Below are 20169 nucleotides of genomic sequence, written 5' to 3'. Positions count from 1 at the left end.
CATTAGATGGTAGGGTATCTGGTTGCATTATATAAGACAGGGGCATTGCAAGGACAGATTAGGAATAGATGGGGTATATCAGCCAATGGTCCCTTAGCCTGCTGGGAGAGCCTATTTATTTGGGTGAGGTCAGGTGATCAAGGGGTTCTGTGCCACCTGGACGGCTGTCTGGGTGGACGAGTGTTGTGCTGCCCCGGTCTGCTAGGGCAGAGCCTGAGGCCTATCCCGGGGACATCTGGCTGCTAGGCTGTCTGAGGGCATATCCAGAAGCAAGAGAGCAGCATAGGGTTGGGACTGTGGCTTGCAGTCCAACCAGAAGTGACGGTTCTGCAGGCTGGAGAACTTGTCGCGGTCAGAGGTAGAGGAGCAGCTGCCACCACTAAGCTACCATCCACCTTATTACCAGGGACCACTGTGAGTAGCTGAAGCAAGTACCAGAGCAGTATTCTCGCCAATCGGGACAGTGAAGAATTGGGAAACTTCAGCAGGTGTCAAGCCAGGGACCCAGCCAGCGGAGGTGACGCTTGCAGAGCAGCCTTGTGTTTTCAAAGCCAGGGACCGAGCCGGCCAGTTGGGTGATGCTTGAGGAGTATCTTGGATGCCAAGCTAGGGACCCAGCAGGGAAGCGGGGGGTGACTCTTGAAGATACAGAGAGGGTTGGAAGAGTCCAGGAGATCCAGTGGCAGTGGATCAGCAAGTCTAGAGAGAGACTGGGAGCTCAGTTAAGTGAAGATCTACAATAAGGGATTGAAGAGGAAGTGAGAGTTCATTGTAACCTTTGTTAGAAACTGTTCAAGATTGTTAACATAGGAGACAGCGTGTCTACACATGCAGATGTGGTGTCCGGCTGGGTGCCTTTCCCTGCTTGGCTGTCTACCTATAGAAGTCTCAGAGTCTGCCAATTAACATTGCAACTACTAAAGGGTGCCCTAAACCCTCTCTCCCACAGTTCTGTTTAAGAGACAATAAATCTCTTTGCATTCAAGAAGTGTCTGGCGCTCATGAATCTATCTTGCATTACACTCACCATGCCTCTTAACCCACTCTACATAGAAGGATGTAAGTTATCCCTAACTCTGGAGGTTCTTATTAGACCAAAGGGGACCTGGGACTTGGCTACATTTCGTTAGTCTTCATAGATAACAAATTGTTGCAAAATCTGGACTATGTCCAGTTTCACAGACTAGTAACATCACAATGGTGGTATTAGTCGCTTCCTAGTGGATTATCCATAGAAATATATGAAAAAAATGCTGGAGTCAGCAAAACCAAGAGTTCAGTTTAATGCAGGAACATGGCGTACAAAACCGTACCTCTGCATTGTCTCTGGCAATTATTTGCGATTGTTCTCTATATACTGCTGAAAAACAGTGCAGCTTCTGATTTCGTTAGAAGCAACGTTTACCTAGCAAGGGGTTAATAGATGAGCTACTACACCTAGTTTCTGTATCTACATAAAGCTGCAGAGTTGTTTCCTTTTGGCTGTGAATAGCTTAGCAAGAGACTGCTGGTGGCTTCAAAAGAGCAGTTTTGTGTTCCAATCAATTATGAATAAAAGATAATGAGATGACAAGATGCAGTCCCCCCCCCCCCCCCCCCGCCTTGCTGTAACAACAAAGGGATTTCTAAATGTAAGGATCTGGTAGAGTTTTTTAATAAACCTAAAGCAAGATTCAACAAAATAAAAGTTTTTACATTTTCTGTAATACACCTTGCACAATATACCTTTTTTAGCCTTTTTTTTGTTTATCCCAACCATGTTTTAAATTTACACATGCTTGGATAAAAACTGACCTATATTCAGCCTTGCAAAAGTATTCACCCCCCTTGGCATTTTTCGTGTTGCCTCACAACCTGGAATTAACATGGATTGTTTGAGGATTTGCATCATTTTACAGAACATGCCCACAACTTTGAAGATTTTTTTTTTTTATTGTGAAGCAAACAACAAATAGGACAAAATAACAGAAAAAGTCAACGTGCATAACTATTCACCCCCCTAAAGTCAATACTTTGTAGAGCCACCTTTTGCGGCTATTACAGCTCCAAGTCATTTTGGATAAGTCTCTATGAACTTGCCACATCTTACCACTGGTATTTTTGCTCATTCCTCCTTGCAAAACTGCTCCAGCTCCTTCAAGTTGGATGGTTTGCGCTTGTGAACAGCAATCTTTAAGTCTGACCACAGATTTTCTATTGGATTGAGGTCTGGGCTTTGACTAGGCCATTCCAACACATTTACATGTTTCCCCTTAAACCACTCAAGTGTTGCTTTAGCAGTGTGTTTGGGGTCATTGTCCTGCTGGAAGGTGAACCTCCGTCCTAGTCTCATCACACACAGAGTGGTACAGGTTTTGCTCAAGAATATCCCTGTATTTGGCACCATCCATCTCTCCCTCAACTCTGACCAGTTTCCCAGTCCTGACTGCTGAAAAACATCCCCACAGCATGATGCTGCCACCACCATGTTTCGCTGTGGGGATGGTGTTCTTTGGGTGATGTGTTGGGTTTGCGCCAGACATAGCGTTTTCTTTTGATGGCTATAAAGTTCAATTTTAGTCTCATCAGACCAGAGCACCTTCCTCCATACATTCTGGGGGTTTCTCACATGCCTTTTTGCTCAAAACGTGCCATTTTTTATTTTTTTGCGGAAAGTAATGGCTTTCTTCTGGCCACTCTGCCATAAAGCCCAACTCTATTGAGCGATAGGATTATTGTTGTCCTATTTACAGAAACTCCAGTCTCTGCTGTGGAACTCTGCAGCTCCTCCAGGGTTACCTTAGGTCTCTGTGCTGGCTCTTTGATTTAATGCCCTCCTTGCCCGGTCCGTGAGTTTTGGTGTGTGGCCGTCTCTTGGCAGGTTTGCTGTTGTGCCATGTTCTTTTCATTTGGTTATGATAGATTTATTGGTGCTCCTAGGGATCATCAAAGATTTGGATATTTTTTTCATAACCTAACCCTGACTTGTACTTCTCAAGAACATTGTCCCTTACTTGTTTGGAGAGTTCCTTGGTCTTCATGGCAGTTTTTGGTTAGTGGTGCCTCTTGCTTAGGTGTTGCAGCCTCTGGGGCCTATCAAAAAGGTGTGAGTGTGTGTGTGTGTGTGTATATGTGTGTGTGTATATATGTATATATGTGTGTGTGTATATATATGTGTGTATGTGTGTATATATATATATATATAATATATTTTTTTTTTTTAGCGGGCACCTACTTTTAGGTAGGTGACCTTTCTTGTTAGCTTTCTAGATTAGGTAAATTTAGACAGGCTGATGCTATTTGCAGCAGGCCTGTATTGTTTGATTTCTCTTTTGAGTGACAGGTGTTTGTGTTGGTCTCTGCCAATCATTAATTTGTTTGGTAATCCCGGGACTCTCCTAAAAAAAAAAGGGGGGTCAAGTGTATCCCAGGAGTTGGGAGTCTGAGCCTGAGTCTGGGGCCGAGTCCAGCACGGCTCTGAGGAGCGGGAGAGCCAGCCTGGCTCCCGGAGGGGGAATTGGAGGGTTTCCCATTCGGGGAGCCAACGGAGCTTCGCCCTAGCGAGAAGGGTGGAGGTCAGGTCCTCATGGAGGAACAGATGACATCTTGCTGTGTGTAGTCCTGGATGTCGTAGGCCACCCCTGTGGGGAAGGGAACAGGCCACAAAGAGATAAAGGGAACTGAGAAACATTGCGGATGTAGTAGCAACAAAGCAGAAGGAAACTGGGCGATTGATCGTTTGAGTGGCACATGGACTATCGATCACGTGAGTGAAAGCCCAAGGGAAAGGTACTGCCAGAGACTGAGGGTTGTTGGTGCACAAGTCAGTGAGATGGGCAGTGATGGCCTATGACTTTGAGTTCAGCATTGCCCCGGGATTCCAATCAGTCAAGCGGGAGGATCTATTCAGATTTGCTCTCCTTTAGCTAAACCTGGAAGTACAATGTCGGTGGGAAGTAGTGGTAAAAGGGTAGGGATCATCAAAGCTGCAAGTACACATGTAGAGAGATGGATCGTTTTCTAAAAGTGTCCTGATGAAGAAGTTATTCAGAGTGACTCTTTATCAACTCATTCTCTATTAAATCTACTTCCATCGTCCCTGATAGAAGAAATCATTGAGAAATGATTTCTTGATTGTCCGCAATTATGCACAGTTTCTCTTGTATGACTCACGGAAAAGTGACAATGTAACAGAAGAGCATCTCAAAGAAAGTCCTTCTCCCATCCCAGTTTATGTTGATGAATAAAGCATTGAGAAAAAGCATTAAGGACTGTGACTTTTAAATCTATGGGCTGTGAGGGTTGAGCGGTAAACATGAATTACAGATATAACAATATTCAGCCGCTCCTTTCGGGGGTAAGCGTTAAATATATATTAAATATTTTATATATATATATATATGTGACTTCTGAAGGTAATTGGTTGCACCAGAGCTTTTTATGGGCTTCATAACAAAGGGGGTGAATACATAAGCACATGCTAATTATCAGTTTTTTATTTCTGAAAAATAGTTTTATGTGTGTATTTTTCTAATTTTACTTCACCAACTTAGACTATTGTGTTCTGATCCATCACATATAATTCAGATTAAAGAACACTGAACTAAAGGCTGTAATGTAACAAAATGGGTAAAAAGCCAAGGGGGGGGGGGGGGGGGGTGAATACTTTTTCTAGGCACTGTGCATGAAGAAAAAATGAAAATGTATTAAAAACAAGTGGGCAAATTTAATGGGTCACCTATTATTTTTTTTTGCAGTTACTCCTGTTTCTGTTTAGTAACTAATACGGTGCATCTGGAAAGTATTCACAGTGCTTCACTTTTTCCACATTTTGGTATATTACAGCCTTATTCCAAAATGGATTAAATGCATTTTTTTCCCCAAAATTCTACAAACCATAGCCCATAATGACAATGTGAAAGAAGTTTGTTTTGAAATCTTTGCAAATCTATTAAAAATAAAAAATGAAAAAAATGCATGAACATAAGTATTCACAGCCTTTGCCATAACACTCAAAATTGAGCTCAGGTGCATCCTGTTTCCACTGATCATCCTTGAGATTTTTCTACAACTTGATTGGAGTCTACCTATGGTAAGTTCAGTTTATTCAACATGATTTGGAAAGGCACACACCTGTCTACATAAGGTCTCACAGTTAAGTGCATGTCAGTGCACAAACCTCCTAGACAGGATTATATCGAGGCACAGATCTGGGGAAGGGTACAAAAAAATGTCTGCAGCATTGAAGGTTCCTATGAGCACAGGGGCCTCCATCATCCGTAAATAGAAGAAGTTTGGAACCACCAGGACTCTTCCTAAAGCAGGCCACCCAGCCAAACTAAGCAATCGGGAGAGAAGGGCCTTAGTCAGGGAGGTGAACAAGAACCCGATTGTCACTCTGGCAGAGCTTCTGCGTTTCTCTGTGGAGAGAGGAGAACCTTGCAGAAGAACCATCTCTGCAGAACGCCACCAATCAGGCAAAGTGTATGTGTATGTATGGTAAAGTGGCCAGACAGAAGCCACTACTCAGTAAAAGGCACATGATGGCCCACCTGGAGTTTGCCAAAAGGCACCTGAAGGACTCTCAGACCTGAGAAAATGGCAAGCGTCATGTCTGGAGGGAGCCTGGCACCGCTCATCACCTGGCCAATACCATCCCTACAGTGAAGCATGGTGGTGGCAGCATCATGCTGTGGTGATTTTCACTGGCAGGAACTGGGAGACTAGTCAGGATTGAGGGAAAGATAAATGCAGCAATGTACAGAGACATCGTTGATGAAAACCTGCTCTGGACCTCAGACTGGGGGCGAAGGTTCATCCTCCAACAGGACAACGACCCTAAGCACACAGCTAACAAAGGTGTGGCTATGGGAAAGCTCTGTGAATGTCCTTGAGTGGCCCAGCCAGAACCCAGACTTGAACCCAATTAAACATCTCTGGAGAGATCTAAAAATGGCTGTGCACTAGGGTTGTCCCGATACCACTTTTTCAGGACCGAGTACAAGTACCGATACTTTTTTTCAAGTACTCGCCGATACCGAATACCGATACTTTTTTTTTTTATGTCACGTGACAGTGTTTTTTTTTTTTGGGGGGGGGGGGGGGGTGAACGGGGTGTGTGTGTGTGTGTGTGTGTGTGTGTGTGTGTGTGTGTGTTTTGTTTTTTAAATTTACAATTTTTATTTTTTACAATAATTTTTTTTTTTATTCTTTATTGCAATATGTGTTTTTTTTTTTGTTTTTGTTTTTGTTTTTTTTTTTAATCAGCCCTGTTGGGGGGCTTTGGTGAGATATCAGGGGTCTTAACAGACCTCTGATATCTCCCCCTTGAGACAGAGAAAGAGACAGAGGATAGAGATTCCCCAGTCCCTTTCTCTGCAGCCTCAGCTGCACTGAGAATGAATGGAGAGAAGACAGCGGCTCCTCTCCATTCATAAACTGACACATAGTAATCACAAGAGATTACAATGTTTCAGTTATGTGAATGGACAGAGTCAGCTGACTCTGTCTATTCACAAAGGAAGGAGGAGGAGGACGGCGGAACGGAGGGGGAGAACGGAGGGGGACAGAGAAGGAGGGGGGAACGGAGGGGACAGCGGAGAGGCACAGGGAAGGAAAGAGGAACGGAGGGGGACAGCGGAGAGGCACAGAGGAGGAAAGAGGAACGGAGGGGACAGCGGAGGGGGACAGAAAAGGAGAGAAGAACGGAGGGAGACAGCGGAGAGGCACAGAGGAAAGGAGGGGGCATGGAGGATAATGCAGTTCCCCATCCAACCTGATGGATCTTGAGAGGTCCTGCAAAGGATATGAGAAACTGCCCAAAAAATAGATGTGCCCAGCTTGTAGCCAGTGTTAATTTTGTCAACTAAAATGTTTTTTGTCAGCTGCATTTTTACAGTGACGAAAACTAAACAAAAAGTACAGCACATTTGCACATTTTTGTTCACTGATGAAAACTTTGGTGAAAATCACATCGAAAATGTGAGGCAGGAATGTTTACCCTCGCAAACGTCCAGTTTTAACAGAGCTCAGCCTGCTTCCGCAATCTGCTCCCAGCAAGCAAGTGTATTCAACTGTGTGCACAGTGACAACTGCCAGAGACCAGAGAGCCGCATTGTGCATTGCAGGCCAGCCAGGATTTCCGAGTCCCGATGAGACTGAGTCTGTCCCAGTCCCGACTCATGAGACGACCGACAGGCGCCCAGAGCAGAGAGTGGAGCAGACTGTGAGTGTCTAGTACTGTACATTACAATTACAGAAGGCCTGAGGCCTCCCCTAAGACCACCGTCCATCCAGAGCACTGTGTGTGCATTACAGGCCTCCTCTGACCACTGGCAGTGGCATCCAGGGCACTGTGGATTACAGTCCATCTCTCAGACCACCATCCAGCACTGTGCAGCATTACAGGCCTCCTGACTAGTGACCACTGGCTGTGCATGATGGCACTGGCATCATCACGATCACGCAAAGAGTTGTTTTTTTTTTTTCTTTTGTTATTTTTACATTGCACTTTTGTCAAAAAAGCAATATTTTTGACTAAACGGTTTTGCTTAAAGACGTTTTCTACAACGACTAAATCTGTGTCTGTAGTGCATGTTCAAACCTTAATACCATAAATTATAACATATTCGATTTTTCACTCCAGCAGTAATATATAATGAGTTTGGAAATTGTAGAGAAATGCTTAAATAATGCATTACAATTGAACTACAATTGAATTACACCCATTAGATTTTGGTCAGCTAAAATGTACTGGAGATTTAGTCGACTAAATACGACTCAAACTAAAACACTCGCAGAAGACTAAAATGGGACTAAAACTAAAATGCCATTTTAGTCCGAAGACTAAGACCAAATCGAAATTTTCAGCCAAAATTAACACTGCTTGTAGCTTGATACTCAAAAAAAAAAACTTGAGGTTGTAATTTGGTGCCAAAGGTGCTTCAACAAACTATTGAACAAAGGCTGTAAATACAGTACAATAAAGTACATGTGATTTTTTTTTTTTTTTTTTTACATTTGCCAAGATTTCAAACAAACTTCTTTCGCGTTGTCATTATGGGGTATTGTTTGTATGTGGAAAAAGTGAAGCACTGTGAATACTTTTCCACATGCGCTGTATTTGAGCCGCCAGCATATTCTTTTCCAGGAATATTGTATCTATATATTGAATATCTGTGTTCAACTCTAAGAGCCAATTCACACCTATGAAGGTGTTGCATCTGCCAATTTATACCCTTTGGGTTCAAATGCACCAAAAAGAACCTGATCAATTTTTGGCTATTAATATTACAGGAAAAGAACAGTGATAGCCTTGTGAATAGAGTAGTGAAGGGTTAAAACGCCTATCAGTTTTTTTATTTTTGCTGTCAGTCTTCCCAGTGGGGTAGATTCATGCTCTGTGTCACTTACGCATCATCGGGTGAGGCTTCTCTTCAAATGAGGATGCTCATTCCTGTGACACCTTTTTGGATAGGTTTCCTCCCACTACCTGCTGCGTCTTCAGGACTAGAACTGAAAGGAAATATCCCTAAATGGGTACAGGGCAGGCATAAAAAAATAAACTAAAAAATACCACTACTCTATCCCAAACTAAAAAGATTTTGATAGCATTTTGTACCTGTGGCAAGGTAGTAAAAGGGTCAGATCTGATTGTTGTAAATGGATTTTAAGCTATAGTTAAAAAGTACCTTTTATAATAATAAAAAAAAAAAAAACTCAACACAGACACTCTGGAGCCGAGGGGCATCAATAAACCGTCATCACATAACTAATGGTTCTGTGCTTTGTGAGTATATTTTTTTAAATTTGTATCTTAAATCAAATGTTTTAAACAGAGCACTATTCGTTTTCATATCATCGGAGGAGACAGAGTGGTGTTTGTTATTAAAGCCATCCTTTAAAGTGATACTTAAACCTATATCTATCTATCTATCTATCTATCTATCTATCTATCTATCTATCTATCTATCTATCTATCTATCTATCTATCTATCTATCTATCTATCTATCTCTATCTTTTTTAAACAAACATGTTATACTTGCCTGCTCTGTGCAGCGGATACCCCCGATCCTCCTCTTCTTGGGTCCCCCATCGGTGCTTCTGGCCCCTCCCTCCTGCTGAGTGCCCCCAGAGCAAGAAGCTTGCAGTGGCCCAAGCAGGCTCGCTCCGGAGCCGCTGCCCCGCATGTCTATTTACACACACACACACACACACACACACACACACACACACACACACACATACGCGCGGCTCGGCTTGCCCCCTGTCTTCCCTCATTGGCTCACTGGCTGTGATTGACATCAGTGGGAACCAACAACTCCCACTGCTGTCTCAGCCAATGAAGAGGCAGAGAGCCGAGGCTCTCGTGTGGATCGTGATGGGGCTCAGGTAAGTATTGGGGGGGGGGGGCTGCTGCGTAGAGAAGGTTTTTTACCTTAAATTTTAAAGGGACTGTATTGTATATATTTGAATAGTTGGACCTTTTTATGATTTTTTTTTTATTTAATATTGTGGTGTGATGGCACTGATGTATGCTTTTCTCTAAGGTGATTATCTAGATTATTCTTTTCTGATAGAATCTCATATAAGGTGCTGATAAAGCTCACACCTATTGAGTTCATACTTCTTCTCCTCCTCCTATGCAAAAAAAAAGGATTTTTTTATAGAATTTTGGGAACTAGGGGTTGATCTGAGGTTTGAAGGTCCTAGGCCTGAAGGTGCAGACATTGGGGGGCTGCTCCTAGGCCTGAAGGTTCAGGAATTGGGGGGGGGGCTGCTCCTAGGCTAAAAGGTGCAGGAATTGGGGCTGATCTGAAGTCTTCAGATCTGTGATATGAACTAGGTAATTTATCCATCTTCTAAAGTGGACATACTCTAAACTCAAACTGATAGTCAACTAAAGTATTATGCAATTGCACTTTTCAAATAAAATACTTTTTTCGTCTCTTATCCTTTGTTGCTTCTCAGTGCTGCTGATCTCCTGCAGCTACCTTGTGTACATCACACTTCAGCAATGGCTGCATGGCATTGCATGGCAACTGGAGACTATACTTCTATCAAAAGCACACGTGACTAGGTGAAAAAGCCAGAGCAAAATTAGAAGAAGGGGACAGAATGTTGTCCCCTATAACAGAAAGTAACTTAATAAGGGCCTTAATAGCGGGGTCTTGAATTATTATTTTACTAAAAGCTGCAGGTTTAAAAAGAATGAAATTACTTTTAAAATTGCATGAACTTTTAAAGCTTATGACATTTTAGTAAGTGTGTTTACATATATTTTAAATATAAAAACGTAACCTAATGTGAATATTTAGATAAATTTGTTAGTGTTCGTATCCTGTAAGGTTTAGTACTGATCATAAGGTATTTTTCTTTCTTCTTCTTCTTTTTTTTTTTTTTCTTTTACATCTAGTGATCTATTCTTTCATGATTTTAAAATCTGAAGCCCTGCCTGGCCACAGGGACCCTCGTGAGCTCAGGAACTTTGTAATGTATGCTCAAACGGACTCTGCGGGCATCTGATATTCAAACGGTTTCCATCGCTGCTCACCCACTGAGATTAAACTGCTGCATTAATAAGTGTGCGAAATAATCAAAACAAAGCAAACACAGGCAAAATAAAGGGCACTTCTCTAATTACTCAGCATCAGAGCTGGGGGTTCATTAAATATTGAGGTGACCCTAATGAAGGGCCACTGACATTCCATTCATTGCGCAAGCTGTCACTTCCTGCACAGAGGTCTACAGAGACGTTTGGGAGGAGGGAGCCATGAATAATGCACCTCTCTCTGTATACCTGATACTGGAGATCGGTTTGGGTTACTAGGTAATGGTTTCTAGTTACAGCAGAGCTCAAACACTTGCTGTGACGAAAGAGCTCAAGGAAAGCAGACTGAGATGAATGACCGGAACATGACCCAGTGTGGGGCTGACCAGCTAGCTTTTTATGAACTTCATTGTACAAAAAGTTATGAAAGGCGCACACACACAATGTATATATTTAGCACTGAAGAATTTAGTGCCTCCAGGAAAACTTTGGGGGGGGGGGGGGGGTCAAAAATGTTTTCTAGCTGTGTTGGATGCTTCTGGATAAGCACACATGAAATAAAGCGAGTATGTAATTAGGGACGAAGATGGTTATAATGAAAAATGTTGGCGTTCGCTAAAATTTCAGTAAAAATGTCCCCTAATTTCATCAATTTTGGCATTTTATTATGTAAAAGAAATCAAAACCACTGAAAAATAAACTAAAAATATATTCTTGTGTAATGCCTCTTTAACTGTTTTAAATTACTTTTGCACAGTAGTTTTTGTTCTATGGGGGAAAAAGCACCAAATAGCAAAGGGGTAGATTTACTAAGGCTGGTGCAGTTGTGCATGGTAGCCAATCAGCTTCAAACCTCAGCTTGTTTATTTTATTTAAGCTTTGGGAATAAAACCTGGAAGCTGATTGGCTTCTATGCAGAAGTGAGCCTGTATTTGCACTCTCCAGCTTTAGTAAATAAACTGTAAATACATGAATAACAGGGTCACTTTATCTGGTGTTTTGGAACTGAAATGCTTGAAATGACAGAAATATAAAGGTGGCCATTGCTGACCTCTTTTTATAAAAATGTTGGTTAGCTGGCTGTCTTTGGTTTCATTACATTGATCTGCACTGTCTGCATTAAAGAAAAAATGTGCCCATGCATGCTATTGTGTAATTCATTAGATTCTGCTGAAATTTACACTTTCAGTTTACAGTACAGTTCTGGGCATGAATGTCCTAAAATGGCCTAAATGCTTGAAAGCCAGGCTGCTGCTTGTTTGAGAGCCACGGTCTGACTATAATTTTCACCCTCGCTGCATTACTTGGCAATAGAAGAAAAAAACTAAAAGGACAGATTTATTACTATATATGCAGCCTGAGTTTGTTACAGTAATAAATCACACATAGGTTCACTTGAGCTTTCAAACATCAGCCAGGCTTTGGCAGTGCATGATTCCAGTGACTGCTGGGAGACACCTGTTGGGGGCCACTGAAATTATATGTTGACAACCTTAGGTGTGCAGTGCCACCAGTACATAAACGAGCAAGGGAAAGGTCCTGTCCACCCCATGCCATGCTAAAATTCATTCCATTTTTTTGTGCTAATACTTCACTGATGAAATGTTGGAAGCCAATACTCTGAGAAGATGAACTCTGCGAGTGTACCATAAGGTGGACTTTCCCTTTTTAACCACTTCCTGCGCGCCGGCCGTCCAATGACGTCCTTGACTTGACTGTGCGAGTATATCTGAATGAGGCCTGCAGCTACAGGCATCCTTCAGATATCGCCTTTTTCCCTACACCATAAGAATGATCATAGCGGCTGTTCCGCCGATTGATCGTTGTTACAGGCAGTAAGAGGGGACGTCCCCCCTCCCGCCGCCCTCCGGTGCTTCTACCGACTCACCGCTTCCATCTGTGCGTCGGAGACAGGATCCCCTGGCCCCGGATGTTTACCATAGAGATTTCTCTATGATCGCTCAGAGGTCGGGCGCAATGTTATGAAGTCATGCCGGCCTCTGCATTCAAACAAACGGCGTCACCTCGGCTGGGAAGCCGAGAGTTTTTTTTTGTTTTTTTTTTTTTATTTCAGGCTTCCCAGCCTAGAAGTGAGATGTGGGGTCTTAAGGACCCCATATCTCACTGTAAAGAGGACCGATCATACCATATTCCTATTACAAGGGATGTTTACATTCCTTGTAATAGGAATAAAAGTGATCAAAAAAATGTTTTTATTTAAAAAGTGTCAAACTAAAAAAAAAAAGTAAAATTAACAATAAAAAAAAAAAAAAAAAAAAAAAAAATGTAAAGCGCCCCTGTCCCCGTGTGCTCGCACGGTGAAGTGAAAGCATATGTAAGTCCCACCCATATATGAAAACTGTGTTTAAACCACACATGTGAGGTATCACCACGAACATTAGAGCGAGAGCAATAATTCTAGCCCTAGACCTCTGTAACTCAAAACATGTAACCAGTAAACAAAATTTAAAGCTTTGCCTATGGGAATTTTTAAGTACCGAGGTTTGGCGCCATTCCACAAGTGTGTGCAATTTTAAAGTGACATGTTGGGTATCTATTTAATCGGTGTAACTTCATCTTTTTCATCACATTTATGCAAAAAAAATCTAAAAAAACGCGTTCGAAAAATTGCTGGGCAAATACCGTGCGAGATAAAAAGTTGCAATGACCGCCATTGTATTCTCTAGGGTCTTTGCTAAAAAAAACATATATAATGTTTGGGGGTTCTATGTAATTTTCTAGCAAAAAAATGATGATTTTTACATGTAGGAGAGAAATGTCAGAATTGGCCTGGGTGGCAAGTGGTTAATTAAATTTTGGTTACTTGTAACCCTAAATAGTTAGACAGACATAAAAAGGAGCATCTGCTGTGTGAAAACGATCTTTAAAATTACTTTGCAGAAACCAGTGATGCAAAATGATTTTAATTGTGATTTTCCTGCAGCTGAACAAATATTGGCTAATATCACCAGCTGTGACATATTATCCACAGTCATTTCAATTTGTGATGTTTTCTGTTGTTCATCTAAAAGCAATGAAACTATTCTCTATTAGACAAGGCTTTCATCCACAGTACGTAAAATGCTTAGATTTTTTTTTTTTTTTTGGTGCCTTTGCTACAAGCTTTAGTGCACATTCACGCCATATGCAATGGGACTGCATTGGGCGGCTATTCCAGCACAGTCCCACCGCAAGACCAGCCAAAATGCCTCGTCTCCCTATCTGCCCATGCACTCATGCAGCCCTAGACCATGACACTCCCACCACCATGCTTGACTGTAGGCAAAATACACTTGTCTTTGTACACTTGGGTCAGCTATATTTGGTATTTACGTTTACAGGCTCTGCTACCTGCTTTGCAGTGTTAAGCTGGCTATACAGTAGATGAATGTGTTTTGTTTTTGTTTTTTGTGGGGGGGGTTGTTTTTTTCTTTTTGTTTTGCCAATGGACTCCTCCATTCACCTAAAGCAGAAATTTAGCCAGCAACTTGGTAACTCCTTGGTATTATCCATTATTTGGCTACATCATATACACCGGATCAATGCTGACACGTTTTGGCTATTACAGCCCTACAGCATGTTAAGAGTAAGGCTGTAATAGCTGAAACATGTCAGCATTGATCCTAGCCAAATAAAGGATAATACCAAGGAGTTATGGAGTAGCCTCTAAATTTTCTGCTTTGGATGTTCAAACACGGGAGTGGAGATCCCCAGCCTGAGCATCAAATCTCAGCAAGTATTTTTCAATTGTGCGGTTGAGCTTGGGTATCTTCTGCTTGTATTTCCTCCATCCACCTGTTTGTTTTTTATTCAGTCCCCCTTGCCGGGACATTGTATTCTGACAGCTGGGCTGCCACTATCAAAATGCACTGATCAGCAGCTGTAGCCACTGATAGACAAGTTTTCCAATATGCCTGTTCAACAGAAGTTGATCTAATGATTGTCTTTTGTCGAACAGGGATGGCCACAAATGGATCGAAATTTGTCCAGTTTCTGCTGAACTGGCCAAATTTCAATCCATCTACATCTGAGTCGGCCATCTGAAACCTATAGATTCCCTGTGCAGCAGATACTTAGCTAAAGAGTGGCTAAGTGAGACAGACTGAGTGATTGCAGGTTGTCTGCTTCCTCTAGAGCATGCGTCGCTAAATAGCGGTCCGCTGGCCAAATGGCGGCCGCGTGCCAAAGTGGACCACATCACTGTCCCATTCGGACCGCCACGGTCCCGCCATTTATAAACCTTTTCTTCCCCTTTTCTTTGAAGATGTCTGTCATCCTTGCTTTCTTGCTTCAATACAGTACTTGGGGTCTTTATGCAGATTAAGTATTGGGTTACTCTGGGATGCTTGACTATTAACATTTTTGAATTGAGTTTGTAATATACATTGCTTGACGTCTGCTTTTCTTTTTGTCTATTATGTTTCTCAGATGCGTATTGTTTGCAAGGATGTCTCTGCTGAGGTTCTCTATGATGTCCTGCATGACACCACCTACCGTAGGAAATGGGACACGAACATGATAGACACCTTTGACATTGGGCGGCTTACAGTCAATGCAGATGTTGGATACTACTCATGTAAGACATTCCATGTACCCGAGCAGGGCTAAATAAATGCCTTATGTGTATTGTGGGTGAATATTATTATTATTATTATTAATAATAATAATAATAATAATAATAATAATAATATTAGTCAGAATTTTTATAGCGCCAACAGTGCTTTACAACATGAGGGCAGACAGCACAGTTACAATACAATTAAATACAAGAGGAATCTGAAGGCCCTGCTTGTTACAGCCTATCAATCTAAAAGGGAGGATAAAGTGATACAAAAGGTAATAACTGTGGGGGGATGAGCTGATGAAAACAGGGGGGCAGGATAGGCTTAACTGAAGTGAAGCGTTTTCAGGGATCGCCTAAAAGTGGACAGAGTAGGAGACAGCCGCATAGATGGGGTATGGAGTTCCATAGGATGGGAAAGGCTCCAGGAAAAGTCCTGGAGGGGAGCATGGGAGGAAATGATGAGGGAGCTAGAGCGTAGAAGTCTTGGGAGGAACGAAGAGAGCCGGTTTGGTTGGTATTTTGAGACCAGGTTAGGGATGTAGCTGAGAGCTGTAGATGGCTTTGTAAACTATTGTTACTGTTTTGAATTTGATTCATTGGGTGGGTGGCAGCCAACGAAGGGATTGGCAGAGAGGGGTAGTAGACACTGAGTGGTTGGTAAGGTTTATGAGTCTGGCAGCAGCATTCATGATGAACTGAAATGGGGATAGCCTATGTAAAGGTAATCCATTGAGGAGGGAGTTTCAGTAGTCAAATCAAGAGATGACCACAGTGTGAATTGTTGTGGTATTGGTTAGGAAGGGGCGTATTTTGGAGATGTTGCGGACATTAAGGCACCCTGGCATGCACGGGGGGACAGGTTGATGGTTCACTGATCTTAACGGAGAAGTCGGGGGAAGAGGCACGTGGGGGAGGAAATATTATGAGCTCGGTTTTGGATAGATTGAGTTTGAGGAAGTAGTGTGACATCCAGACTGATATTTCAGTCAGTAAATTGGTGATGCATGAGGAGACTGTCCATGTGAGTTGAGGGATAGAGCGAGAGACTTGCAGAGTTCTGCAGCAGAACAAAAGTGCATAGTTTGAACAGCAGTAGCTGAGAGCTAGACTCTACACGGTCTCTACAAGATCAGCAAACTTTTTTAAAACTGCTCCTTCTGAGCAGAGCCTGAGTAAGAAAAGAACCCTCTGGAAGTTTTATCCAAACATTTATCATCTTTCATCAGCTCACACTACTGACCCAAATCATCAGTGATTTGTTAGGGAGGATATATATTCACAACTCGGTTATTGGTTCTTCAAACTCGGACTACTGAAGCCTCAACAGCAGAAGCAGTCAACTCAAGATTAGGATCACCTTCAGAGCAAAAAAAGGTAAACAAAGTCCAGGCTGCTGCATCAAGCACCAAATATAACTAGGCACACAACTGGGTAAAGCAGTATTAAACCCCAGAATTAAATATTTTGCAGCTTGGAAGGGGGCTGCATTTGTTTTTGTTTTTTTGTTAGGCTTTTCCCCCCTTTTTTCACCTGGTGATCCAGCCAGTAATACATTTCCAGTTTTGGGGTGTCTGCACTTTCAGAAAGTGTAACAGACTTCTTTGGACAGCATCAATCTGGGGAGAGGGTAGTGTTAGACTAGGACTTGACTAACAAATTAAAATGGTTCTACAGGCAGAAGGTTTTTTACCTTAATGCATTCAATGCTGTGAGCAGCAGCTTCCCCCAATCCTTACTTGAGCCCCATCTCAATCCAATGATGTTGCATGAGAGCCTTGGCTGTCCAAGACTCTCCCTCATTGGCTGAGGTAACAGCAAGCGCCATTGGCTCCTGCTGCTGTCAAAGTCAGTGAGCCAAAGAGGGGAGGGGGGGGGGGGCGAGCCATGGCTCTATATCAGAATAGGGAAACACAGCACAGCTGCTTGCTGTGGGGGAACTCTGCAGGAGGGAGGGGCCAGGACCCGAGAAGAACCATTGCACAGAGCAGGTAAGTATAACATGTTTATTAAAAACAAACAAGACTTTAATATCACTTTAAAGCCCAACTCCGGCTAAGCAGTTACAGCAACAGTTTTTTTCCCCTTTAGGGATAAAGGTTTTACTTTAAATAATGAATAAAAGCACCTCTGTCAGTAGATATCTAGTATGATGAAGTTTGAAACACAAAATCATAAATTATAATATAATAAATATAAATAATTATAAAAAATAATAAAATAATAAAAATAATTTCCCCACGATTCACTGTCGCTCAATTCTGCAAGTGTTCTAATTTACTATCGCTATTTTCTAGATGGCCTAAAACCACTTTTGACGTAAAGGGACACTTTTTGGTTGCTATGGATAATCTCAAGTTTACAGGCAGAAAGAACAGTATATAAAATATAAAACCGCATGCAGGGCATTGGACAAAGCACTGGGGACAAAAGGGATGTGAAGTTATTTCATACAGTAATGTAATCTGTAAGATTACAGTGTACTGTATGTATTATGATTTTTCACTTTTTTGAATTTGCCGCTGGGCTCTGCCCCTGTGCGTTGCGAGGCTCGCAGGGAACTGAGCCCGCCACAGAGGGGCTTCGGGCGGAGGACAGAGCCCACAGTAACAGCGGGGGGGACATCGCCTGATCCTGGGGACAAGGTAAGTATACTGCACCAGGATCCTGCAATGCAATCCCGAGTGTGGCTCGGGGTTACCGCTAATGGTGCTGAAACTTAACCCCGAGCCACACTCGGGATTACCATCAGGGAGGTTAAAACCCCTCTTGGAGCAAATGAGAGCTGCAAATATTAAATACAGTGGTGACAGAAAGTATTCAGACCACCTTAAATTTTTCACTCTTTGTTATATTGCAACCATTTGCTAAAATCATTTAAGTTCATTTTTTTCCTCATTACACACAGCACCCCATATTGACAGAAAAACACAGAACTGTTGACATTTTTGCAGATTTATAAAAAAAGAAACTGAAATATCACATGGTCCTAAGTATTCAGACCCTTTGCTGTTACACTTTTATATATTTAACTCAGGTGTTGTCCATTTCTTCTGATCAGCCTTGAGATGGTTCTACACCTTCATTTGAGTCCAGCTGTGTTTGATCATACTGATTGGACTTGATTAGGAAAGCCACACACCTGTCTATATAAGACCTTACAGCTCACAGTGCATGTGCACTCCAAAGACATGCTGGTAGGTTAATTAGATCCTGTTGAAAAATTGGCCAAATATGTGTATGTTGTATGTGTTGTAAGTGTGTCGGGACCCCATGGGGCAAAGGACCGCGCAATACTGCAGATGGACACCGGCGGCAAAAAGCGCCCTGAGGCGATTCAGTTAGCATAGGTAGCGCTATACGTAGAGCCTTGATGAGAGAGGTAAAGAAGAACCCAAAGATCACTGTGGCTGAGCTCCAGAGATGCAGTCGGGAGATGGGAGAAAGTTGTAGAAAGTCAACCATCACAGCAGCCCTCCACCAGTCGGGGCTTTATGGCAGAGTGGCCCGACGGAAGCCTCTCCTCAGTGCAAGACACATGAAAGCCCGCATGGAGTTTGCTAAAAAACACCTGAAGGACTCCAAGATGGTGAGAAATAAAATTCTCTGGTTTGATAAGACCAAGATAGAACTTTTTGGCCTTAATTCTAAGCGGCATGTGTGGAGAAAACCAGGCACTGCTCATCACCTGTCCAATACAGTCCCAACAGTGAAGCATGGTGGTGGCAGCATCATGCTGTGGGGGTGTTTTTCAGCTGCAGGGACAGGACGACTGGTTGCAATCAAGGGAAAGATGAATGCGGCCAAGTAAGGGATATCCTGGACGAAAACCTTCTCCAGAGTGCTCAGGACCTCAGACTGGGCCGAAGGTTTACCTTCCAACAAGACAATGACCCTAAGCACACAGCTAAAATAACGGAGTGGCTTCACAACAACTCCGTGACTGTTCTTGAATGGCCCAGCCAGATCCCTGACTTAAACCCAATTGAGCATCTCTGGAGAGACCTAAAAATGGCTGTCCACCAACGTTTACCATCCAACCTGACAGAACTGGAGAGGATCTGCAAGCAGGAATGGCAGAGGATCCCCAAATCCAGGTGTGAAAAAACTTGTTGCATCTTTCCCAAAAAGACTCGTGGCTGTATTAATTCAAAAGGGTGCTTCTACTAAATACTGAGCAAAGGGTCTGAATATTTAGGACCATGTGATATTTCAGTTTTTCTTTTTTAATAAATCTGCAAAAATGTCAACAATTTTGTGTTTTTCTGTCAATATGGAGTGCTGTGTGTACATTAATGAGGAAAATAAAATGAACTTAAATGATTTTAGCAAATGGCTGCAATATAACAAAGAGTGAAAAATTTAAGGGGGTCTGAATACTTTCCGTCCCCACTGTATAGCTGGGGCTTCCCATCATCCCCAGTAGTCCAGAATGATGGAAGATAAAGAAGACTAAAGTTCCCAGAGGACTTACAGGCGTTTTGTAATAGACTAGATATTCAAATTCCGGTGATACCTGGATGGTCGGAAATGGGAAGCACTATGGGGGACGAAGAGGAGGAATGGCAGAAATCGCAGAGAGTCCCAAGAAGAACCCATAAATAAAGACGATGTAGCAACTCTATGGGAAGAGGGTCTGAATGGGCGGAGGGTGGAGGGACCTGCAATGGGGGGGGTGGGGGATGGGAATAGAGTGGGCATGTAGGAACCAACGTGTAGGTGCTAAATGAGGCTGGATAGTTGGTTGGATAGCCGGTTCCGGCTCCCCCCTCCCCCCCCACTGGGTTTGGGGGGGAGAATAAGGGTGGACATAGTCAGAGCTACACCCTAAGATAGGAGATTTTCAGGAAGGAAATGAAGAGGGACTCCACCTGCGGATCGAGGGCCGGGGGGGGGGGGAAGCTCATCCACAAAAGAGAATAGAAGCTATCTAAGAAAAGGGAAGGGAAAAAAAGGGAAAAGAAAAAACCTTGATTTTTCCTGCGGCAAGATCAAACCCATGGGAGCAAAGACTGCTATAATACATGACATCAGTTATTTTTTTATCATATAAGGGATTAAAAAGGCACAAAATTTTAA

The 20169-nt window shown here is 42.7% G+C and overlaps 1 protein-coding gene across 1 annotated transcript in view; it reads left to right on the top strand.

The window, feature by feature from the left end:
* Window positions 1-20169, top strand: part of LOC141132504 (START domain-containing protein 10-like) — a 155973-nt gene that overhangs the window by 88809 nt on the left and 46995 nt on the right. Inside the window, exon 2 of the mRNA XM_073621035.1 lies at window positions 14958-15105. Within this exon, the coding sequence (XP_073477136.1) occupies window positions 14958-15105 (148 nt within the window). The remainder of the gene's footprint in view (window positions 1-14957; window positions 15106-20169) is intronic.

The sequence above is a fragment of the Aquarana catesbeiana genome, linkage group LG03 (assembly GCF_042186555.1).
Source record: "Aquarana catesbeiana isolate 2022-GZ linkage group LG03, ASM4218655v1, whole genome shotgun sequence".
In the NCBI taxonomy this organism is placed as follows: domain Eukaryota; kingdom Metazoa; phylum Chordata; class Amphibia; order Anura; family Ranidae; genus Aquarana; species Aquarana catesbeiana.
Note: the sequence above shows the minus strand (reverse complement) of the source record. Positions and strands in the feature narration are given on the sequence as shown.